Source organism: Bubalus bubalis, chromosome 8, assembly GCF_019923935.1.
Source record: "Bubalus bubalis isolate 160015118507 breed Murrah chromosome 8, NDDB_SH_1, whole genome shotgun sequence".
NCBI lineage: Eukaryota > Metazoa > Chordata > Mammalia > Artiodactyla > Bovidae > Bubalus > Bubalus bubalis.
In genome coordinates, this window is record NC_059164.1 from 8251259 (window position 1) to 8271210 (window position 19952).

Here is a 19952-nt window from a genome sequence, read left to right on the forward strand (position 1 = left end):
AGGCTGCTTCTTTTTACTTTCAAAGGCCAATTTAATTTGTTTTCTTGTCCGGGAATAAATAAGCCCAGAAAAATTAGGTGAGCCTCATGTCTCAATCTTAAAGGAAATCAACCCTGAGTATTCATTGGAAGGACTGATGCTGAAGCTGAAACTCCAATACTTTGGCGACCTGATGCCAAGAGTCGACTCGCTGGAAAAGACCCTCACGCTGGGAAAGATTGAGGGCAGGAGGAGAAGCAGAAGACAGAGGATGAGATGGTTGCATGGCATCTCTGACTCAATGGACATAAGTTTGAGCAGGAGATAGTGAAGAACAGGGAAGCCGGGTATGCTGCAGTCCATGGGGTCCAAAGAGTCAGACACGACTTAGCAACTAACAACAGCATGTCTTACTTGGACTTTCTGTTTGTTCTGATTTCTCCCTTTTTTGCTTGTGTTTTCAGGCTCAGCTATGTGAATCATGCAGAAGATCTGGCCTCCAAGCTCCTCCAGTGTTCCCCAAAGAACAGACTATCAGCTCAGGCTGCCTTGAGCCACGAGTATTTTAGTGACCTACCCCCACGGCTATGGGAACTGACTGATAGTGAGTATGACAAGTTTGGAACATCTAATTGAAGCCGGGGCATGATTTTAGCATCCATGTGTAACATACATGTAGAGGGGTTCACATGTTTGTGCTTCCGTAATATTATGTGTGTTTATGTTAATATATGCATTACACGTGTATGTGTGTATGTGTGTGTGTATACAAAGAGAGAGAGATGGAATGGGGGAAGGGAGGTGGTGTGCATATGTATTTAGTAGAATCCTGCCATTCAATTGTGAGCTTACCAGACACAGGAAGAAAATGGATTCCTTATTTTGCTATCTCTGCTCTGCAGTCAGCAGCTGCATGTCTTTGTATTTGATTATGTGTGTGTCCAAAAAAATGATCTGAGCAGTCATAAAGGAGAAGGAAAATATGATTTACATATTTAGTACTTTATGCGTACAGTACTTTTTAACTGGCTGCAGAACACGGAGTAGAAATGATTCATTTCTGTTTGATTCTCAGAGACTATCTTGGTTGTAACAATAACCTTAAAAAGGGCTGCTATGTAGTGAGCTGACGAACAGAGTTGGCAATTGGCTAATGCACTGAATTGACATGTAAGAACTGAAGACATGTAATTCATTTTAACTACAAATGCTCTTGGTATTCATACAGAGTTCTTCTCTGGGTCTTTTAAAACAAAACACATTCCTGGGTGGGTTTTTGTTTTGTTTTTACAAGTGTTCATATTTACACAGCCTTTTCCAATTACATTTTAAATATTTGGGGGAGGATTTATGACTGGGAGGATCTCATCTTTCTTCCAAAGTGTGAAACAAAATTCTTGTGAAATTTTGCAAAATGCTGTAGCAGTAAGAACACTTTTGTTCAGTGGTGATACATTCTTTCCAAATGCCAGTGAGAGATATTTCTTCTCATACTCTTTTCTTATTCCTTTAAAAATTCATATACTGCATATATGGATGGCTATCTATAATGTCATTGTTAATCCTTGAATATACATCACTTACCATGGACATGGGCTTCCCAGTTTGCACTGGTGGTAAAGAACCTGCCTGCCAGTGCAGAAGATGGAAGAGAGGCAGGTTCGATGATCCCTAAATTGGGAAGATCCCCTGGAGGAGGGCATGGCAACCCACTCCAGTATTCTTGCCTGGAGAATCCCCTGGACAGCGGAGCCTGGTGGGCTATGGTCCGTAGAGTCACAAAGAGTCAGACATGCCTGAAGCAACTTAGCATGCACACATGCACCATACATAAAAGTTATGTCTTTATTCTCTTAGACTTTAGACTTCCCCCAATGATAGCACTGGAATCTCCTTGACAACAGTAACCTTTTATTTGGCAACTAAATCCCAAGTAACAACTCGAGGTGTTCCTACCCTAAATCTTTTCTATCTCACAATGAATTCTAATTACCTTTTTTTTTTTAACTCTAAAGTGACTCTAGACTCTAGTAGTATTAACCCACTACTACCCTGTACTAATCTTCTTCAGTAGTTTATATATTCCAAGTCCATATTATCCGATATTCCCTACTTGCTTTCCAATAGTCTACCCATTGATCATTACTACTGCTATCCCCATTAAGAAAAAAAAAAATTAAAGATGAAATCCCTGTAGAAAAATAATCAATTCGTGACACATCTTCCCATACTGAAAACAAACTAATGAGTTTCTGGCTCATCGAATTTGAACACGTGATTTGTTTTCCCCTTTAGTATAACTTGTAACTTGATGGCACTCCTCCTTGGTGACATCTCAATCCCATCTGACTTAATGATTGAGTTTAAGCCAGGATTTTGATGGTCTATGAATTCTGAATTCTGTAGTAGTACTTTTTTGTTAATATGGACTTATTACCCACTTGCCACTTAGTTTATCAGCCGGTGGTTAAATCCGGTTTCTATCAGTAAGTAAATGCCTCCACATTATCACTCGGCAGCAGGCTGCCAACGGAGACAGCCTTGTCCCCGTCATTAACAAGCACAATGTATGCAGAACACCAGAGGGGAATTAAAACCACAAAAAATACCTCAGGGTGGTATTTTTAATATGAGAATTTAATTTGTAATTTCACAGATTAAGAATTTTGGCTGCATTAATCCCTTTATCAGCTCACAGCAGGCTATTTGCAGAAGCATAACCATAAGGCGATATTCATTGGCAGAAACACGCCTTTGCATAACGTTGAACATCAGGGGCAGTGAAACCTTTTGAAGGGGGGAGAATAAAGATGAAAAATCATTATATTTTTCAAGCAAGATTCTGCTAAATGCCTCCGGTAACAATTTTGAGTTACAGAAATGCTATTTCTGTGTCTAGTAGATAATCATTATGAAGCATAAATCCAGTCGCAAGAAAGGACAATCCCAGTCTTAAATACCACAGTCATTTCCATCTCGAACAACGTGGTCATCCTTGTAAACATGTTTACAAAACAAAGAATTTCTAGGCTCTGGAGACTTTGGGAACTAGTTTCTTTTTAGGTGAAATGACTGGTTTTGGTGACTGTTATCTAGGTTAATATTCTGCAGAATGTATTTAGAAGTTCTTGAAGTTCTTAAAATTAAATCTTATGTTAATGTGGAGTCTTGTAAAAGTTCACCACCTGGCAAATGGCAGCAGCAGCAGCAGTGCCAGTATCCTCATATCTTCATATCCTCATACCCTCCTTTTCAAGGAGATTTGGAAAGAGGGCCATCTGAAAAGAAGTGTTGCAGAACCGATAAATGGATTGTCTTAGCAACCAAGTCATGCTTTAGACTGACCAGCTTTAGGAACCTCACTTTAATACATAATCTGCTCAGGCTGCAATAACAACATAATATAGACTGGGGCTTAAACAATAAACATTTATTTCTCACATTTCTGAAGGCTAGAAGTTCAAGATCAAGGTGTCTGCAAAATCAAGGTCCCCGATGAAACAGCTGCCTCCCTTATCATCACATGGCAGACAGAGAAAAACCGGGACATCTCTCTCTCTTCCTTTTCTTATAAGCCACTAATCTCATGCTAAGGGCCACACTCTTATGACTGCATCTAACCCTAATTTCTATCCAAAGACCTCATCTCTAAAAGCTTATCACATTGGGACTCCAGGATTTGAATTTTGGAGGGATACAATTAAGTCCACAGCATCACATTCTTAAAGATAGATCATGGCATTTTTTTTTTTAAAGAAAAGAATGTCCACAAAGAGAAAACACTTATGCAAGCAGAAAGCAAACCCAGGTAAAGAGAAGAAGATTGTAACAAAAGTAAGTTCAAAGTGGGCTCCAGCCTTCTTGGCCTACTTTTAATGTAGCAGACCTTTCGAGATGAGTATCAAATGTTATTAGAACCTTGGTTTACCCAGAGCCCTGTAGTCATTCCATGAATTCTTATAAAAATGAAGTTATATGCTGATGCCAGACTGTTATTTGCTTTGGAAGAACGTATAACAATATAATGTCTTTATTGTGCTAGTCCTTAAAACCTCACCAGTTTACATAATACCAAAATTTAGAAGTAATATATTAGTGTGCCACTGAAGAAGGAATTATAAATTCATCAAGCGAGAATTATGGCACAGTTACCTGGGGATCTGACGGTTAAAGCTGGCTAATTCTAGGGGCACCCTGTCATTCTCCCTCTATCCCAAAACCCCAACAGCCTTGCCCCACTTCTTCACAAAGATTTAATTGCAGGGAAGTAAATCGAGGGCTGATTTAGAAGAAATTCATTACTTTCCCCAAATACACCACAGGGCATTCTCCTGTGTATACTATCAAGTTACATAAATTATTGAAGCTGAACTACCCTTGTCAAAGTAAATGAACAAAATACACTTCATAGCGCAGAGTCCTTGATTTTATTACATTCATTTGCTAATTCACAAAGCTCAGATCTACAGTAAAAGAAGGCCAACAAATCGGTGCAGTGTGAGGAGCGCTGGACTGGGAATCAGACCGCCTGGACTCTAGCTTTATAGCATCAGCTCCACTATTAACTAGCCAGGCAACTTCGGACAAGCGCCCTAGTCTCTGTGGGTTTCCGGCTTCTCATTTAGAGACACAGTGATCCCTGAGGACCTTTCCAGCTCTTCTGTTGGTAGGGTTTCTAACCTATTCCTACATATGTCCTGTATATTATCCTAAAACATCATGCCTTGAATGGATCTCCATGCCATCTTTTTAAAAATAAAACTCACCCTGTTGAAATATACTCACTGCTCCAGTTCCTAGACTTCCATTTTCTCTTAAATCCTTTTGTGCCAAACTTTTGCACCCAAGATGCCACAGCTGTCCGTTTCAGGCTCTATCCGTGGATCTTTGCCCTCATCTTGACCCATCAGCGTAATTCACAACTGACCACCATCTCCTCCTGGTAATATTTCCTTGACTTGGTTTCCAGGACAGGACATTTTCCTTTCACTCGGCTAAACATTTCTTTTTTTTTTTTTTTTTTTTTTTTTTGATCATTTTGTTATTTATGTTTAAAAATTTATTCAACTTTTATTGAAGGATAATGGCTTTACAGAATTTTGCTGTTTTCTGTCAAACCTCAGTCATAGGTATACATATATTCCCTCCCTTTTGAACCCCCTCCCATTTCCCTCCCCATCCCACCCCTCTAGGATGATACAGAGCCCCTGTTTGAGTTTCCTGAGCCATACAGCAAATTCCTGTTGGCTATCTATCTTACATATGGTAATGTAAGTTTCCATGTTACTCTTTCCATACATCTCACCCTCTCCTCCCTTCTCCCCATGTCCATAAGTCTATTCTCTATGTCTGTTTCTCCATTGTTGCCCTGTAAGTAAATTCTTCAGTACTGTTTTTCTAGATTCCGTATATATGTGTTAGAATGCAGTATTTATCTTTCTCTTTCTGACTCAATTCACTCTGTATAATAGGCTCTAGGTTCATCCACCTCATTAGAACTGACTCAAATGTGTTCCTTTTAAGGCTGAGTAATATTCCATTGTGTATATGTGCCACAACTTCTTTATCCAATAATCTATTGATGGACATCTAGGTTGATTCCATACTCTAGCTATTGTAAATAGTGCTGTGATGAAAAATGGGATACATGTGTCTCTTTCAATTTTGGTTTCCTCAAGGTATATGCCTAGGAGTAGGATTGCTGGGTCATATGGTGGTTTTATTCCTAGTTTTTAAAGGAATCTCCATACCATCTTCCATAGTGGCTGTATCAATTTACGTTCCCACCAACAGTGCAAGAGCATTCCCTTTTCTCCACACCCTCTCCAGCATTTATTGTTCGTAGACTTTGTGATGATGGCCATTCTGACCGGTGTGAGGTGTTATCTCATTGTAGTTTTTTTTTTTTTTTTTAAATTTTATTTTATTTTTAAACTTTACATAACTGTATTAGATTTGCCAAATATCAAAATGAATCCGCCACAGGTATACATGTGTTCCCCATCCTGAACCCTCCTCCCTCCTCCCTCCCCATTCCATCCCTCTCCTTTGCAGATTTCTCATCTGCCAAACCTCTCACTCTTAGAATGCCCTGGGGCTTAATCCTCAGATCTTCCCATCTGCATACACTCCCAAGAGCCCAGATGATCTTATTTAATCTCATGATTTAGATATCATCTGTGTATACTGACAGCTTCCAGATTTCAATCTCCAGGCCCATCTTCCTTGATTGCAGACTTGCATATCCAGCTCCTACTTAACATCTCCATTTGGATATCTAGTAGGCATCTCCAGCTGCATATTACCAAAACTGAACTCCTTATCTTTTCCCCCAGACTTGCTCATTTTGTAGTCTTTATCTTGTTCATAAATGGCAATGTCATTCTTCCAGTTGTTGGAAGTTACCCTGGATTCTTCTTTTGTTACACCCAAACCCAGTTCTTCCATAGACCCTGTTAGCACACCTTCAAAGTAGATCAGTAGACCATCCTAACTTCTCCCCTGCCATCACCAACCCCATGCCACCTACCATCGTCTTTCACCTGCATTTTTATAGTAACTTCCTAATTGTTTTGCCTCTTCTCCTTAGAAAGGCTTTGATGTTTGCTCTTTCTTCAGTTCATCCTTGATCTTCCTCTAGATCTTGCTATGACTTGCCCTCTCATCTTTTCTGCTCAAAGGTACCTTACCTGGGAAGCTTTCACTGACCTGCTTCCACCACAGCACTTCCTGTTTCTTGTCCCTGCTTTATTTTTCTTCATAACACTTAAAACTACTTGATTTATTTGTCTGAGTATTTATCATCAGTTCAGTTCAGTTCAGTCACTCAGTCGTGTCTGACTCTTTGTGATCCCCATGGATTGCAGCACGCCAGGCCTCCCTATCCATTGCCAACTCCTGGAGTTTACTCAAACTCATGTCCATTGAGTCAATGATGCCATCCAACCATCTCAGCCTCTGTCATCCCCTTCTCCTCCTGCCTTCAATCTTTCCCAGCATCAGGGTCTTTTCAGTGAGTCAGCTCTTCACATCAGGTGGCCAAAGTATTGGAGTTTCAGCTTCAAATCAGTCCTTCCAATGAACACCCAGGACTGATCTCCTTTAGGATGGACTGGTTGGAACTCCTTGCAGTCCAAGGGCCTCTCAAGAGTCTTCTTCAACACCATAGTTCAAAAGCATCAATTCTTTGGAACTCAGCTTTCTTTATAGTCCAACTCTCACATCCATACATGACTACTGGAAAAACCATAGCTTTGACTAGACAGACCTTTGTTGGCAAAGTAGTGTCTCTGCTTTTGAATATGCTGTCTGCTGCTGCTGCTGCTGCTGCTGCTGCTAAGTCGCTTCAGTCGTGTCCAACTCTTGCGACCCCATGGACAGCAGCCCATCAGGCTCCCCCATCCCTGGGATTCTCTAGGCAAGAACACTGGAGTGGGTTGCCATTTCCTTCTCCAATGCATGAAAGTGAAAAGTGAAAGTGAAGTCGCTCAGCTGTGTCCGATTCTTCGAGACCCCATGGACTGCAGTCTACCAGGCTCCTGCGTCCATGGGATTTTCCAGGCAAGAGTACCGGAATGGGGTGCCATTGCCTTCTCCATTATGCTGTCTAGGTTGGTTATAACTTTCCTTCCAAGGAGTAAGCATCTTTTGATTTCATGGCTGCAGTCACCATCTGCAGTGATTTTGGAACCCAAGAAAATAAAGTCTGCCACTGTTTCCACTGTTTTCCCATCTATTTTCCAGGAAGTAATGGGACCAGATATTATGATATTAGTTTTCTGAATGTTGAGTTTTAAAGCCAACTTTTTCACTCTCCTCTTTCACCTTCATCCAGAGGCTCTTTAGTTCTTCTTCACTTTCTGCCATAAGGGTGGTGTCATCTGCATGAGGTTATTGATTTTTCTCCCTGGAATCAATCTTGATTGATTGTGCTTGTGCTTCATCCAGCCCAGCATTTCTCATGATGCATATCAGTTAAATAAGCAGGGTGACAATATACAGCCTTGACATACTCCTTTCCCGATTTGGAACCAGTCTGTTGTTCCATGTACAGTTCTAACTGTTGCTTCCTAACGTACATACAGATTTCTCAAGAGGCAGATCAGGTGGTCTGGTATTCCCATCTTTTTAAGAATTTTCCAGAGTTTGTTGTTGGTCCATACAATCAAAGGCTTTGGCATAGTCAATAAGGCAGAAGCAGATATTTTTCTGGAACTCTCTTGTTTTTTTGATGATCCAGCAGATATTGGCAATTCGATGTCTGGTTCCTCTGCCTTTTCTAAATCCAACTTGAACATCTGAAAGTTCACAGTTCACATACTGTTGAAGCCTGGTTTGGAGAATTTTGAGCATTACTTTACTAGCATGTGAGATGAGTACAATTGTGTGGTAGTTTGAGGATTCTTTGGCATTGCCTTTTTTTGGGATTGGAATGAAAACTGACCTTTTCCAGTCCTATGGCCACTGCTGAGTTTTCCAAATTTGCTGGCATATTGAGTGCAGCACTTTCACAGCATCATCTTTCAGGATTTGAAATAGCTCAACTGGAATTCCATCACCTCCACTAGCTTTGTTCATAGTGATGCTTCCTAAGGCCCATTTATCATCTGTTTGCCCTAAATGAAGTCTACAAACACCAGAGTTTCTTTTCCTTCTGATTTATACACTACAGGATTCTGAAAGCCTGAAACAGTATGGGGCTCAATAGATACTTCTCCAAACAATGAATGGAAGAATGGCACAAAGAAAGGGCAAAATATTTCATCTCCAAATTCAAGCTAATTGCTCTAGATCAGAGAAATATGAGAGGTCAACTGAGCTGTGGTTTGGAGGGGAAGTCAGACTGTCCTGTCATATGTGTGTTTGTGTAAATCTGTGTGTTTGTGTGTGGCTATGACAACTTGACAATTTCAAAGACCAACGTATGCCATTTTGTTTCATGTACTGGACGTCCAGCATTGCATTTCTACCTCACTTTTTGAAAGAGATGATTATATATAAATATATAAATGGAAATATATATATGGAAACTTTTTATTCTGTCCACAGTGTCTTCTATTTTTACCGTCCCAAATGTAAGATTGCAACCGGAAGCTGGAGAAAGCATGAGGACCTTTGGGAAAAACAATAGTTATGGCAAAAGTCTATCAAATAGCAAGCACTGATGCGCACAGCATTCTCAAGAGCACAGGTAGGGTGATCTACTCTACATGGAAAATAATTGTGAAAAGACACCAAGTCGATCTTTCAAATGAAATATTTCAGATTTGTTTTTTTCTATCCAGTGACTCTTTTATGTTCGTTATGGCCTTCGTTACAAGTTGAAGTCATTTCCATATTTCTAGACACCTTCTGGATCCTGACCAAAATGGTATTTTATTTATATAGGCATAGGCAAAGCATTGTAGTCATAAGCAAATCATTTCCCTACTCACACATTCTTCACTGAGGTTAGGAATGGTTAATCTTGGAGGATATCTAAGTCACAGAGCTACTGTGTGTGGCCCATGCCATTTTTTTTTTCCCTTGGTTGCTCTCATTTTAAAATTGGGTAATTTTACACAATGTCTAGATGTCTGGCTTTTCTTGAAAAATCGGCAACTCTAGCCGTATTGCACTCACACTCATGCCAGGAGTTTGTGTGTAGAGCTGAACTGTCTACCTCCTTGGAAAAGGACATGGGCTCCCTACGTTTGCTTAGTGGCCATTTGGGTCACTTCACCCCCTTCTGATTCCTGCGTGGCCCCTGGTACAATCCTTATCATGGCGAACCTTTTCTTTTCCTTCTTTCCGATTCTTTGACCTTTACTGTTCTGCAGATGGAAAGTAGAACCTAAACGAGACAATCTCTAGGCATGTCAGACTGTCCCAGTGGTTATCATATAGGAATTACAGAAACAAGCATAAGCTGGCAACCTCTGAAAAGGCTGTGTCTTTATTGCCAGTTGGGAATGTCTGGGTTATTTGGAGGTTTATGCTGATATATACCTTTTTGTTTAATGCAACATAACTCTGAAGGATATAGGGAATCAGCTTTTTTGTGGGGAAGGCTTTTTATTTGCTGGCCCATATGTTACTTGCTTGTGTCACTGTTCAGTCATTAAATGTTCCAGTGAATCCAAAGATACAGACAGTATTGCAGGAGCTCCTCTTTCTTCCTCTCACTCTTAATTTGAAATATATTAACAGGCTGAACTATCAGAAGATTAATTGTCCACATTGTCTACTGGGTGATTAGACTATACCAGCGGACTCAGCTTTTGAGGACTCTCAATGAATGTGGGGGTCAGTTTTGGCCTCTCAGGAGTTCGGTGGTGATTTATGAGTGATTGGAGAGTAGATTCCCAGATTGATAAAAGATGGTGTATAAATGCCAGTCAGGAAGTATTACTAGTAGACTTGCCATTTCATTCATAAGAGTAAGATTCTTCCTTCTTCTGCTTATTTCTCTATATTGGATGAAAAGCTACCAAGAAGCATAGCTTTATTTGCCCAGCAGCATTTACAGTCTCTCTTCAATTGGTCGGACAAAGCGTGGGGCTGCGTTTTTGACCAGTTATCCCCTGGTTCTGAGAATGGTTTTAATTCCTGAGGGTTACAGCAGATGCTTTTTAAAGTATTTAACCTGCATTACCATAATGAGAGCCCCTGGCTTTATAAACCCCTTAATTCAGTAGAGCAAAACAAAAAGTGAACTTCATTTGTGCTGCTGCCTCATACACACACACACACACACACACACACACACGCAAGCCTGAATTTCCATCGCAAGGCTGTATCCTTTCTTCTGTGCTCTTTGGAGGTCTCTCTGAGCTGAGCCTGGCCAGTCAAAACTGCTAGAACGTGCTTTAGGTCAGCTTTTCCATATAAATTAAATCAGGCTCACTGGACAGAAGCGTTCCCCATAAGGTCTCAAAAATTGCTGAGCAAAAAGGGATTTGAAAGAGCTGTTCAGAACTAGTCATCGGTATTCAAAAGCCTTTACAAAGATGATTTTTCTTTGTAGTATGCTTTTTAAACTAGATTCTAGAATATATCTAGAATCTCTTCTAGAATTATCTAATAATACTACAAATATGTTCTCTATGAATTTTGTCTTTTTCACATCAACTTTTAAAGCTTTAATATTATTATCATTATTGTCTTTGTTGTTTTCTTTGAAATCCAAATGCCTCTGTTTGATTCAACATTATATTGAGGAAACATCTAATTATTTTTTCTCAGAAAAGCTGCATGGAAGTTGGATTTTAAGAGTTTTCTGTCAGTAAAAAAAAATAAAATAAAATAAAAAGAAATCACTTAAATTTTTTGCCTTTCTAGGGTTTTACATTAATCAAATGGGTTTCTCTTAGAGATTAAATAACATAGCCTATATATTGGCCTGAGACATCCTGCATAGTGGAGCTGATTCTGATCAATAGCTGAATATCAGTGTCTATATTGCAGACATTATAGAGTCAAAAGTCTATATAAATAAGGGTATTTGTAAGGAAAATATATATTTCCCTAGATTTTGATGTTGATGAACTAATTGTTTAGAGCAAGCTGTGGCATCTTAAATTTTCCTGAAATGTCCCAATTCTTTATAAACCTTAGAGAGATTGGGAAAAAGAGGAAGAGGGAAGAGGTTGAGGGCTCACAGAGGCTCAAACTGTAATCTAGCATTTTAACTACCTTTCTTTGGGGAGTTAGAGGTAAATATGGAAAATGCATTGTATCACTTCTGATTTTGAAGTGATGGACAGTAGGAGTTCAAGTCTTAGTTTTTCTCCTATACCAGTGCCCAACTATTTCTAAACTTGCATACTAAGGTCACTTCAGTCATTTAGTTAATAATTCTGGATTTGCATAAACTGGCCTTATTGGAAAAGCTAATGAGGAGCATTTTGCTTTGCAATAGAAAGCAATTTTGGTTTCAGAGTCTTGTAAACAAATGAAATGAAAAGAAAACCACATGCCCCAAAGTTTAAAAATGGGATAGGAGGCAATGGATGATCAAAATCCTGTGCTTCCTACAGTTTGTTATCCTCTAAAGATGTGAATAGACCACAGATTGCATAGGTTGTCCCATCTTTTTATCAGCATGGAAGGATAGGATTTTCTTGAAGTCTGAGAGCGCCTTAAATGTGCATAGACATGTTCCCCAAGGGAAAAACCAGAAACTATATTGAATATCACATCCATTAGTATCACTTATATTTGTGCACAGCAATACCAAATACACCCCATGCTGAGCTTAATTTTCCAGTCATTCTAAATTGAGACAGGAAGTGCATAGTCACTCTGTCTGCTCTCCTTTTGCTGAATACAAGGGATAAGAATGGTCTCTGATCTTTTAGACAGACGTTTTATAATTTTCCTGAAATAGTATATGCTCATTATGGAACATCTCTTTTCAATGAATGCACTGGTCTTCAAACCCTATTAAATTCATAATAAATATACAAATGTCTGTCTGGTGCATGAAAAAGCTGTATTGGGTTCAGGTGCAAGAATTAACTGCTCACATATTTTGGTGACGCTCTCCTTGCTTCTAGTATATATCTTTGCTAATCAACGGTATGTAAGTATGAAATGAAAATGGAAGAAAACATGTAGTAGACTTTTTCTGTTTGACTCAGTCATCAAGCAATAATTTCCTGAAGTAGGCTGCCAGGTAAATAGTAGGATGTAGACATTGCCCCAAATTTTTGATTAAATAAGACAAGGATTTTTTTTTTTAAACCAAACTCCAGACAAAATGTAATGCATTGGTGCTTAAGACTCTGGCATCGCTATCTGAACATCCAGTTGATTTGTTTGCTTGTTTACTTATTTATTTTTGGCTGCACTGGGTCTTCCTTGCTGCTTGTGGACTTCCTCTAGTCTTGGTGATGGGGGGCTGCCCTTCATTGTGGTGCGTGGTTGTCACTGAGTGGCTCCTCTTGTTGCAGAGCACGGGCTCTGTGTGCTCAGGGTGAATAGCAGCAGCTCACGGGCTCGAGAGCACCGGCTCCGTAGTTGGGGCGCACAGGCTCAGTTGCCCCGTGGCGTGTGTGATCTTCCCAGATCAGGGATGGCACCCGTGGCCCCTGCATTAGCAGGGGGATCCTCATCCGCTTGTACTACCGGGGATGTCTTCCCTAGTGAGTTTTTAAAAATCTAGGTTCCTGGAGTACGTGAATCTGCATTTTAAAACCCCAAAGAATGTTGATGCAGGTAGCCTTTGAACCACATATTATGACCTCTTCAGTAAATATTTAAGAATTATACATTAATGAAGTAAAGTAATTAACTTATTTGGGTCAGGACTAGATAAAGACAAAATGGGAAAATCTATCCCTTCCTTTCCCTTCTTTTTTTTTTTTTAAAGGAAGATTAGTAAGTTGTGCTTTATTACTATTTATTAATAAAAGTTGTGCTCTCCAACAAGGTAACCACTAGGCACCTATCTATCTAAAGTAGCTAACTAAAGTTTATTTTTAATTAATTAAAATTAAACTAAATTACAACTCTGTATCCCCAGGAGCAGTACCACATTTCAAGTGCCCATGACCCACCTATGACCAGGGGCCACGATATTGGACAGGGCAGAGAGAGAACCTTTTCAGCATCACAGAAGGTTCTGCTGCCCAGCAATGGTGAAGGGCATTTCTCCTGCCTGCTTTTGTGAAGAGGAATCAGGGAAATTAAACTGAATTCACTCAGCAAAATTATATTTCAGTTTTAGAACATAATGACTTCAGAGGAGCTCAGAATGTTTGAGAGAGAGACATACTCAAGTGAGGAAGAAGTTGGGTGACACAGAGAGGGACAGAGATGAAGATTGGGTGACATGTTCCATGCCCCCAGGGACAGAAGCCCCTGAGAGGAAGCATGGGTAGGGATCCTCTGAGGGAAGGAAGCATGGTGAGGTTTCCTCGGTTGACTGTGGTCTCGGCTGAGATTGTGTGGGAAAGTAAGGAAGAACAGGTGGACAGTCTGAGAAGCTGCATGGACAGACCTCACAAGAGACTGAATGTCTGTCAGGATCTGACAGGAGCTGTGGTTTGTCTGCCATCAAACTCAGCCATCCTCTCAACTCTCGTACCTGCTTCTGGAGAAACAGCCCCCTCGCTCTCCACCAGCCTGTGACCTCTTGTGTCTCTGCATTGACTGCTGCTGCTGCTGCTGCTAAGTCGCTTCAGTCGTGTCCAACTCTGTGCAACCCCATAGACGGCAGCCTACCAGGCTCCGCCGTCCCTGGGATTCTCCAGGCAAGAACACTGGGGTGGGTTGCCATGTCCTTCTCCAGTGCATGAAAGTGAAAAGCGAAAGTGAAGTCGCTCAGTCGTGTCTGACTCTTATCGACCCCATGGACTGCAGCCCACCAGGCTCCTCCATCCATGGATTTTCCAGGCAAGAGTACTGGAGTGGGGTGCCATTGCCTTCTCCGCTGCATTGACTAACAGTGCTTTAATCTCCTCTGCATCTCATGGCTTCTGCTGACCCATCTGCTTCTTCATACAGCTCGCTTCTCTTGTCTCTCTTGTTTCTGGGGTAGCCTACTGCTGAACTCTTTCCTTCAGATTCAAACCCTCCTCCAGAGCCGCTCTACTTGGTGTCCCCATCATCACGGAGGGAGAGCATGGCTGTTGAGTGGGTCCAGTCAGATGATGGGTGGCCAGCCATTCCTGAAACAGCCCCTCAGAAGAGGACTCTGGGCTTGGCAGCCTCTGAACCTTCTAGAAAAGGTATAGCCAGAAGGCGCTTGGCCTGGTCTGTACTCTATCAAGGCAAAATCAGACAAGTTTGAGCAAACTCCAGGATAGTGAAGGACAGGGAAGCCTGGCATGCTGCAGTCCATAGGGTCACAAAGAGTCGGACATGACTTAGCAAATAATAACAAAATAGAGGGAAACTCCAGTTTTAATGGAGTAAAAATGTCCTCAGTGTGTGATTTATTAATCAATTGATTGACTGATTTGGCTGCATGGGGTCTTATTTGTGGCATGCAGGAATCTTCGTTGTGTGGTGTGAGACCTTTTCCTTGTGGTTCAGGGACTCTCTAGTTGTGGTGTGTAGGCTTAGTTGCTCCGTGATATGTGAGATCTTAGTTCCCCAGCCAGGGATCAAACCCATGTCCCCTGCATTGCAAGGCAGATTCTTAACCACCAGACCACCAGGGAAGTCTCATGTATGATATTTTTGACTAAAGGTCTTATTGAGCCATGTTACATTTTCATAACGATAAGACACAAAAGGAGATAACACCCATTAGTACTTCACTTTCACTTTTCACTTTCATTCATTGGAGAAGGAAATGGCAACCCACTCCAGTGTTCTTCCCTGGAGAATCCCAGGGATGGGAGAGCCTGGTGGGCTGCCGTCTATGGGGTCACACAGAGTCAGACACGACTGAAGCGACTTAGCAGCAGCAGCAGCAGCAGTACTTACCACAGTATAAGAAATTCAAGTGTTGGATCTAGTTTTGTTTCAGTAGCGGGAAGATTTATGATTTTTTTTTTCCCCTGCAAGAACTGTTCTTGTCTACATGACTCTGCAAATTTTTTTCCTATCAAACAACTACAGTTTTATCTCTGTTGTCTCCATAGTTGTGGAAATAACAGGCAGAGGGGGAAACAAGCCTGAGTCTTCCTCTCAGGTTTCATTTGAAAGAATCCCTGGTTTTTGTCTTTACTTCCTCGTTACTGCAGATTAAGAAATCTTATTCGGGAAATGGACAGTGCTTCGAACCATTGTGAACACTTGATTGAGAAAAGGCTGGGATGTGGCTTATTTTCCCCACCCCAACCCCACCTTTCTTTCCTTACTTTCTCCTCTACCCTAGAGAGTCTATTCCCTCCTCTGAACCCTGATGCAAAATAAGAGGCTATGGGGCATCTGCAGATACTTGTCTGCTGTCTTCTCTTCTCTTCTCTCCTCCTTTCTCTGCCTCTCCACTCCCCTCTTCCTTTGGCTCACCTCTGCTCTGTACCCGACACTCCATCAGCTTTGTGAATGGGCTCACCAAAGTGCTTTACTACCTAATCTGCTTAATTACATCCTGGGATTGTCACAAAGCAGAATGAAAAGAACGTTTACTGTATCCTGCTTCGTGCATCCAGAGTGCATTTTTTAAAGGATATATTTTTCTCTGTATGGACATGTTTTCAGATTTACAGAAAAGTTGCAGGAGTAGTAGTACCAAGAATGCCTGATACCCATCACCCGCTTCCCCCAAATGTTCGCTTTTTACTCCATTTGCTGTATCATATTCATTCTCTTGCCTCTCTTTCTCACAGATACACACATGTGTACACATCCACATTGTTTTTCTAAACCAGTTTTTCTTCACATGATCCTCCATTACCTCTAAACATTTCAATGTTTTTTCTTAAACACAGAGAATTCAGAGTTAATATTTTTTTACATTAAAACTACAGGTTTTTTGCTTTTGCCTTTCCCTTTCCTTTCTCTGACTGAGAGTTTTTAAATGCGAAATGGCTAAAAGAGAAGAAACTGGTTTGATGCTCCACAAACTGGTTCATCAGCCCATGGAGGCTCAAAACTTGACTATGTTTTTGTGATTCAGTGTTTCCAGGTCAGATGAGCTTTCAAATTGAGGATTGGGGGGATGGGGAAGAGGGGGTGGTGAGAATAGCCCTGCAACTTGCGTCTTCTGTTCTTTTTAAAACCTAAATTAATTTCTTAGGGACTCTTTAGCCAGCAGCATAATATGAGCGAAGTTTTCTTATATATAGTGGGCACAAGATGCAATAAAGCTACTAGCAAGATCTCTGTTAGACTGCTTGGCCAAACTATTATCAAGTTAGCTGTCACATAGAACAAGGGGTTATAATCAGTCCAGGTGCTCTATTTTGCCCCTTCATTTAATGTTGATTCTTAAGAGTTTGGGATACAGAGGGACTTGTCTGTGCCCTAAGTGCACTGTATTGTATTATTAATACCAGTAGAGCGGCTGAGTCCCACTACACAGTCTTTGTGGTCTGCAGATGCTCTAAGAAGTGTCTGAGCATAAAAGGAGTCTGTTTGAGTTGAAGTGGGCTGATGGTCTGGGATGACATTTGAACGCGTGGAGGACAATGTCTAAATGACAGTGCCGAGAAGGGAAGGCAAAAAAAGAAAAAAAAAGCTTGAAACTATTGCCATTGTCCCCAAATGCTCACCACTCTTGAGATACTCCTCACAGACGAGCTTTGTCTGGGAAGAAATGGGAGAGGGAACCAGGAGGGTTAGACATTGGGGCCCTGGGACAAAAGCCAGGGATTCGGTCCTTAGACACATTAAAATTCTAGACAGATAGCCAATGTGATGAAAACCGCAACCTGAATGGATTTCACGTCTTACAAAGTTAAACATTTTAGCTAAATTATTACAAATATATTTAACAAAATGTTTGCAAAACTTGGACATGCTTCAATGAATAAAGCTTTTAAGAACATCAAATTGGTTGTGCAAATGAATAATATAGTGGGTCTCCTTTGGAATTTAGGATAGCTGTCTCCTCTACCACACACACACACATACACACACACATACATACATAACACATACACTCTGTACACTCACCCAGCCAAATGGAATAATTTGTCAACAGCCCTAGAATCGTTAGGATAACATCATAGATTAAACAAAGGATAACTTCTCCAGCTGATAAAATAGTGCACAAGTTCTAGAACAAAAACAATGCAGAAGTTTGAGGAATCGATGGAAATTTGTCTCAGAATAAATTCTACCTGGTATGCCAAGCATGGAGTCAAATACTGTGCTGTTAACTTCCATACTTGGCTGAATTTTTTTCCTTTAAATTATCACCATTCTTTTAATGTAGTTTGCACCATGTATAGTGCCCTTGGATTTTTAATTGCTCTGGATTATCATTTTCAATGCAATTAGTAAAATGCCCTCAATTACATATAATAATTACTGTAAATGGGGCTATTGGCCTAATTGTTATAAATGGGGAAAGATGTTTGATTATCATGTGCAATGAAATCATGTACAGTATTTATTTTACATTATTACGTAAATGGTGTAATGATAACACGTAATTATATTGTATCATTCCTCGGTCAACAAATCTACTTCATGTCAAGATCTCTAGAATTACGATACATTACCAAAGATCCACATAGTGGATCTTTTTTCCCAAAGTAATTGGGTTATTCTGTGGGTTGGGAACCCACTTAATAAACCGATTATGCACAGGGAAGAAAAATCTGGAAAGAAAAAAAACTATTTTACCTCCCTTTAAAATCAAGAATGTCCAGATTATCCAATGTTGTCAGTCTTAAATCCTCCCGGAGCCCAGTGCCAACCTTCACCACATCTATTTGTTTTTATGTAAACATATGAAAATCAACACCCTCCTAAATGGTGGCAACATTTAAAATATGCCTGGGGAAGAAAAAAAAAGAGGTCCTTTCTTCACTGTGGCCAGCATGATAATCATCCTTAGTTTACAGATGCACATTTAACGAGCTTACATCACATGATTAATTCTGCAAAGGAGGCTGTCTGACAGAATGGGATTATGAGAATTGCATATTGATAGTGGCAGGAGAAATACATCTATTTTCTCAGTGTAAGGTAGGGTGTTCTTGTGTTCTTTAGAAATTGGCACATCTCATAGGTGTTGCTCTCAAAATGATCTCAGGATGGAAAGAAATCAGTAATTACAGAGCCAGGCATTCAGTTGTGTCCTAATTTTCCCACCAGTTTTTCAGTGTTTCAGCTGCCTCCGAGACTTAAAGTATTCTCATTAGGTAGCTGCAGAGGCAGCCGCTTGCCTACTCCCTCATTCTCTCACTTGCGCTTCCCTTTTTTTTTTTTTTTTCTCCATTCCTGCCTTGGGAGTGACTGTGAAGATCATTTGCTGGAATGATTGGCAGGTTAGAGGATTCGATCAGATGAGTTCCTCTTAGCGCAGGTCAAAAAGGCTAGTTAGCAGGAGCTGTCGAAAAATGCCAGCAGCATTCGAAATGGGAAATGTCATGACTTCGAGGCAGGGGGTGCCACCTGGAACAGAAAGCCCCCAGCTCATTAGCAAGTTACAGGATGCGGGCTTAACTGGAGGGAGCAGAGAAGGAAAGATAATACCCAATAGGGAAAATGATTGTGAAGTGGAATTGATTTCATGTATAATTTGTTTATCACTAGAGGGGACAAATGCTGTCCTTCTGACATGAGCCGAGGAGTGTGGACTATGAATGAAGCAGCTTAGCATAATCTCCAGGTTGAGCTTTGGATTTAAAAAATGCAAACTTCTTTATTCTTAACTGTGGAAATGATCAGGTCATGTTACATTAATTAAAGCTGACATACTCTCAAATGTTTTATCTGGGCAGTTGTGGCAATTCCACAGAAATAGATGGAGATAGGCAACTTTAGAAAATAAGACGGATTTTTTTTTTTCTTTTTGCTCTGCTGGTGTGGAAGACTAGCTCGGTTGCATATGGAATTATAACAGGCTTGGTGTTTATCTTCAGTGGTTAGCTAGGCTGCACAAATCAAACCGGGTTCCAGATTCTCATGCAATCTCATTTACAGAGGAGTGTGTTTGCCCTTTGGGAGATTTAGATCTAATCCATGTTAAAATATATATGTATATTTTAGAATATGACTATATCATATTTTGGTCCAATGTTGACATGTTTATCTTCCTTTTTTTTAAAGGAACAGCTCTCCAGTTTCATTCCTGCCTAGTTGTAGTTAATCTATAATTTGATATTTTATCATAAAATCAACAACTTACCAGTAGCCATAGTTCAAAAACAAAGCTAAAATAAAAAGGTGTCCTTATAGGAAGAATTAATCTGCAATTTGTAAAGAGAGTGTAGTGGCAAAACAGAAAATCAAATTGCCTAGCATGCAGTTAAAACAAATGCCAGATTTAAAGGTTCCAGTATTTTTACTGTATATTAAATGGGCTTTAGTGTAAAGCTTTTTCCTACATAAATTGCATCAGAAAATGTATTTGCTTTTGATAAGAA

The 19952-nt window shown here is 40.3% G+C and overlaps 1 protein-coding gene across 7 annotated transcripts in view; it reads left to right on the plus strand.

Moving 5' to 3' along the window:
* Positions 1–19952, plus strand: part of CDK14 (cyclin dependent kinase 14) — a 662006-nt gene that overhangs the window by 549775 nt on the left and 92279 nt on the right. For 6 of the 7 annotated variants that reach the window (XM_044946425.2, XM_044946421.2, XM_044946419.2 and 3 more), the window contains 2 exons: positions 444–583; positions 9028–9169. In XM_044946425.2, coding sequence (XP_044802360.1) covers positions 444–583; positions 9028–9143 — 256 coding nt within the window. In that variant the 3' untranslated portion in view covers positions 9144–9169. Of the gene's footprint in view, positions 1–443; positions 584–9027; positions 9170–19952 lie in introns of those variants that run through there. The other variant, XR_006552613.2, reaches the window with a different exon arrangement.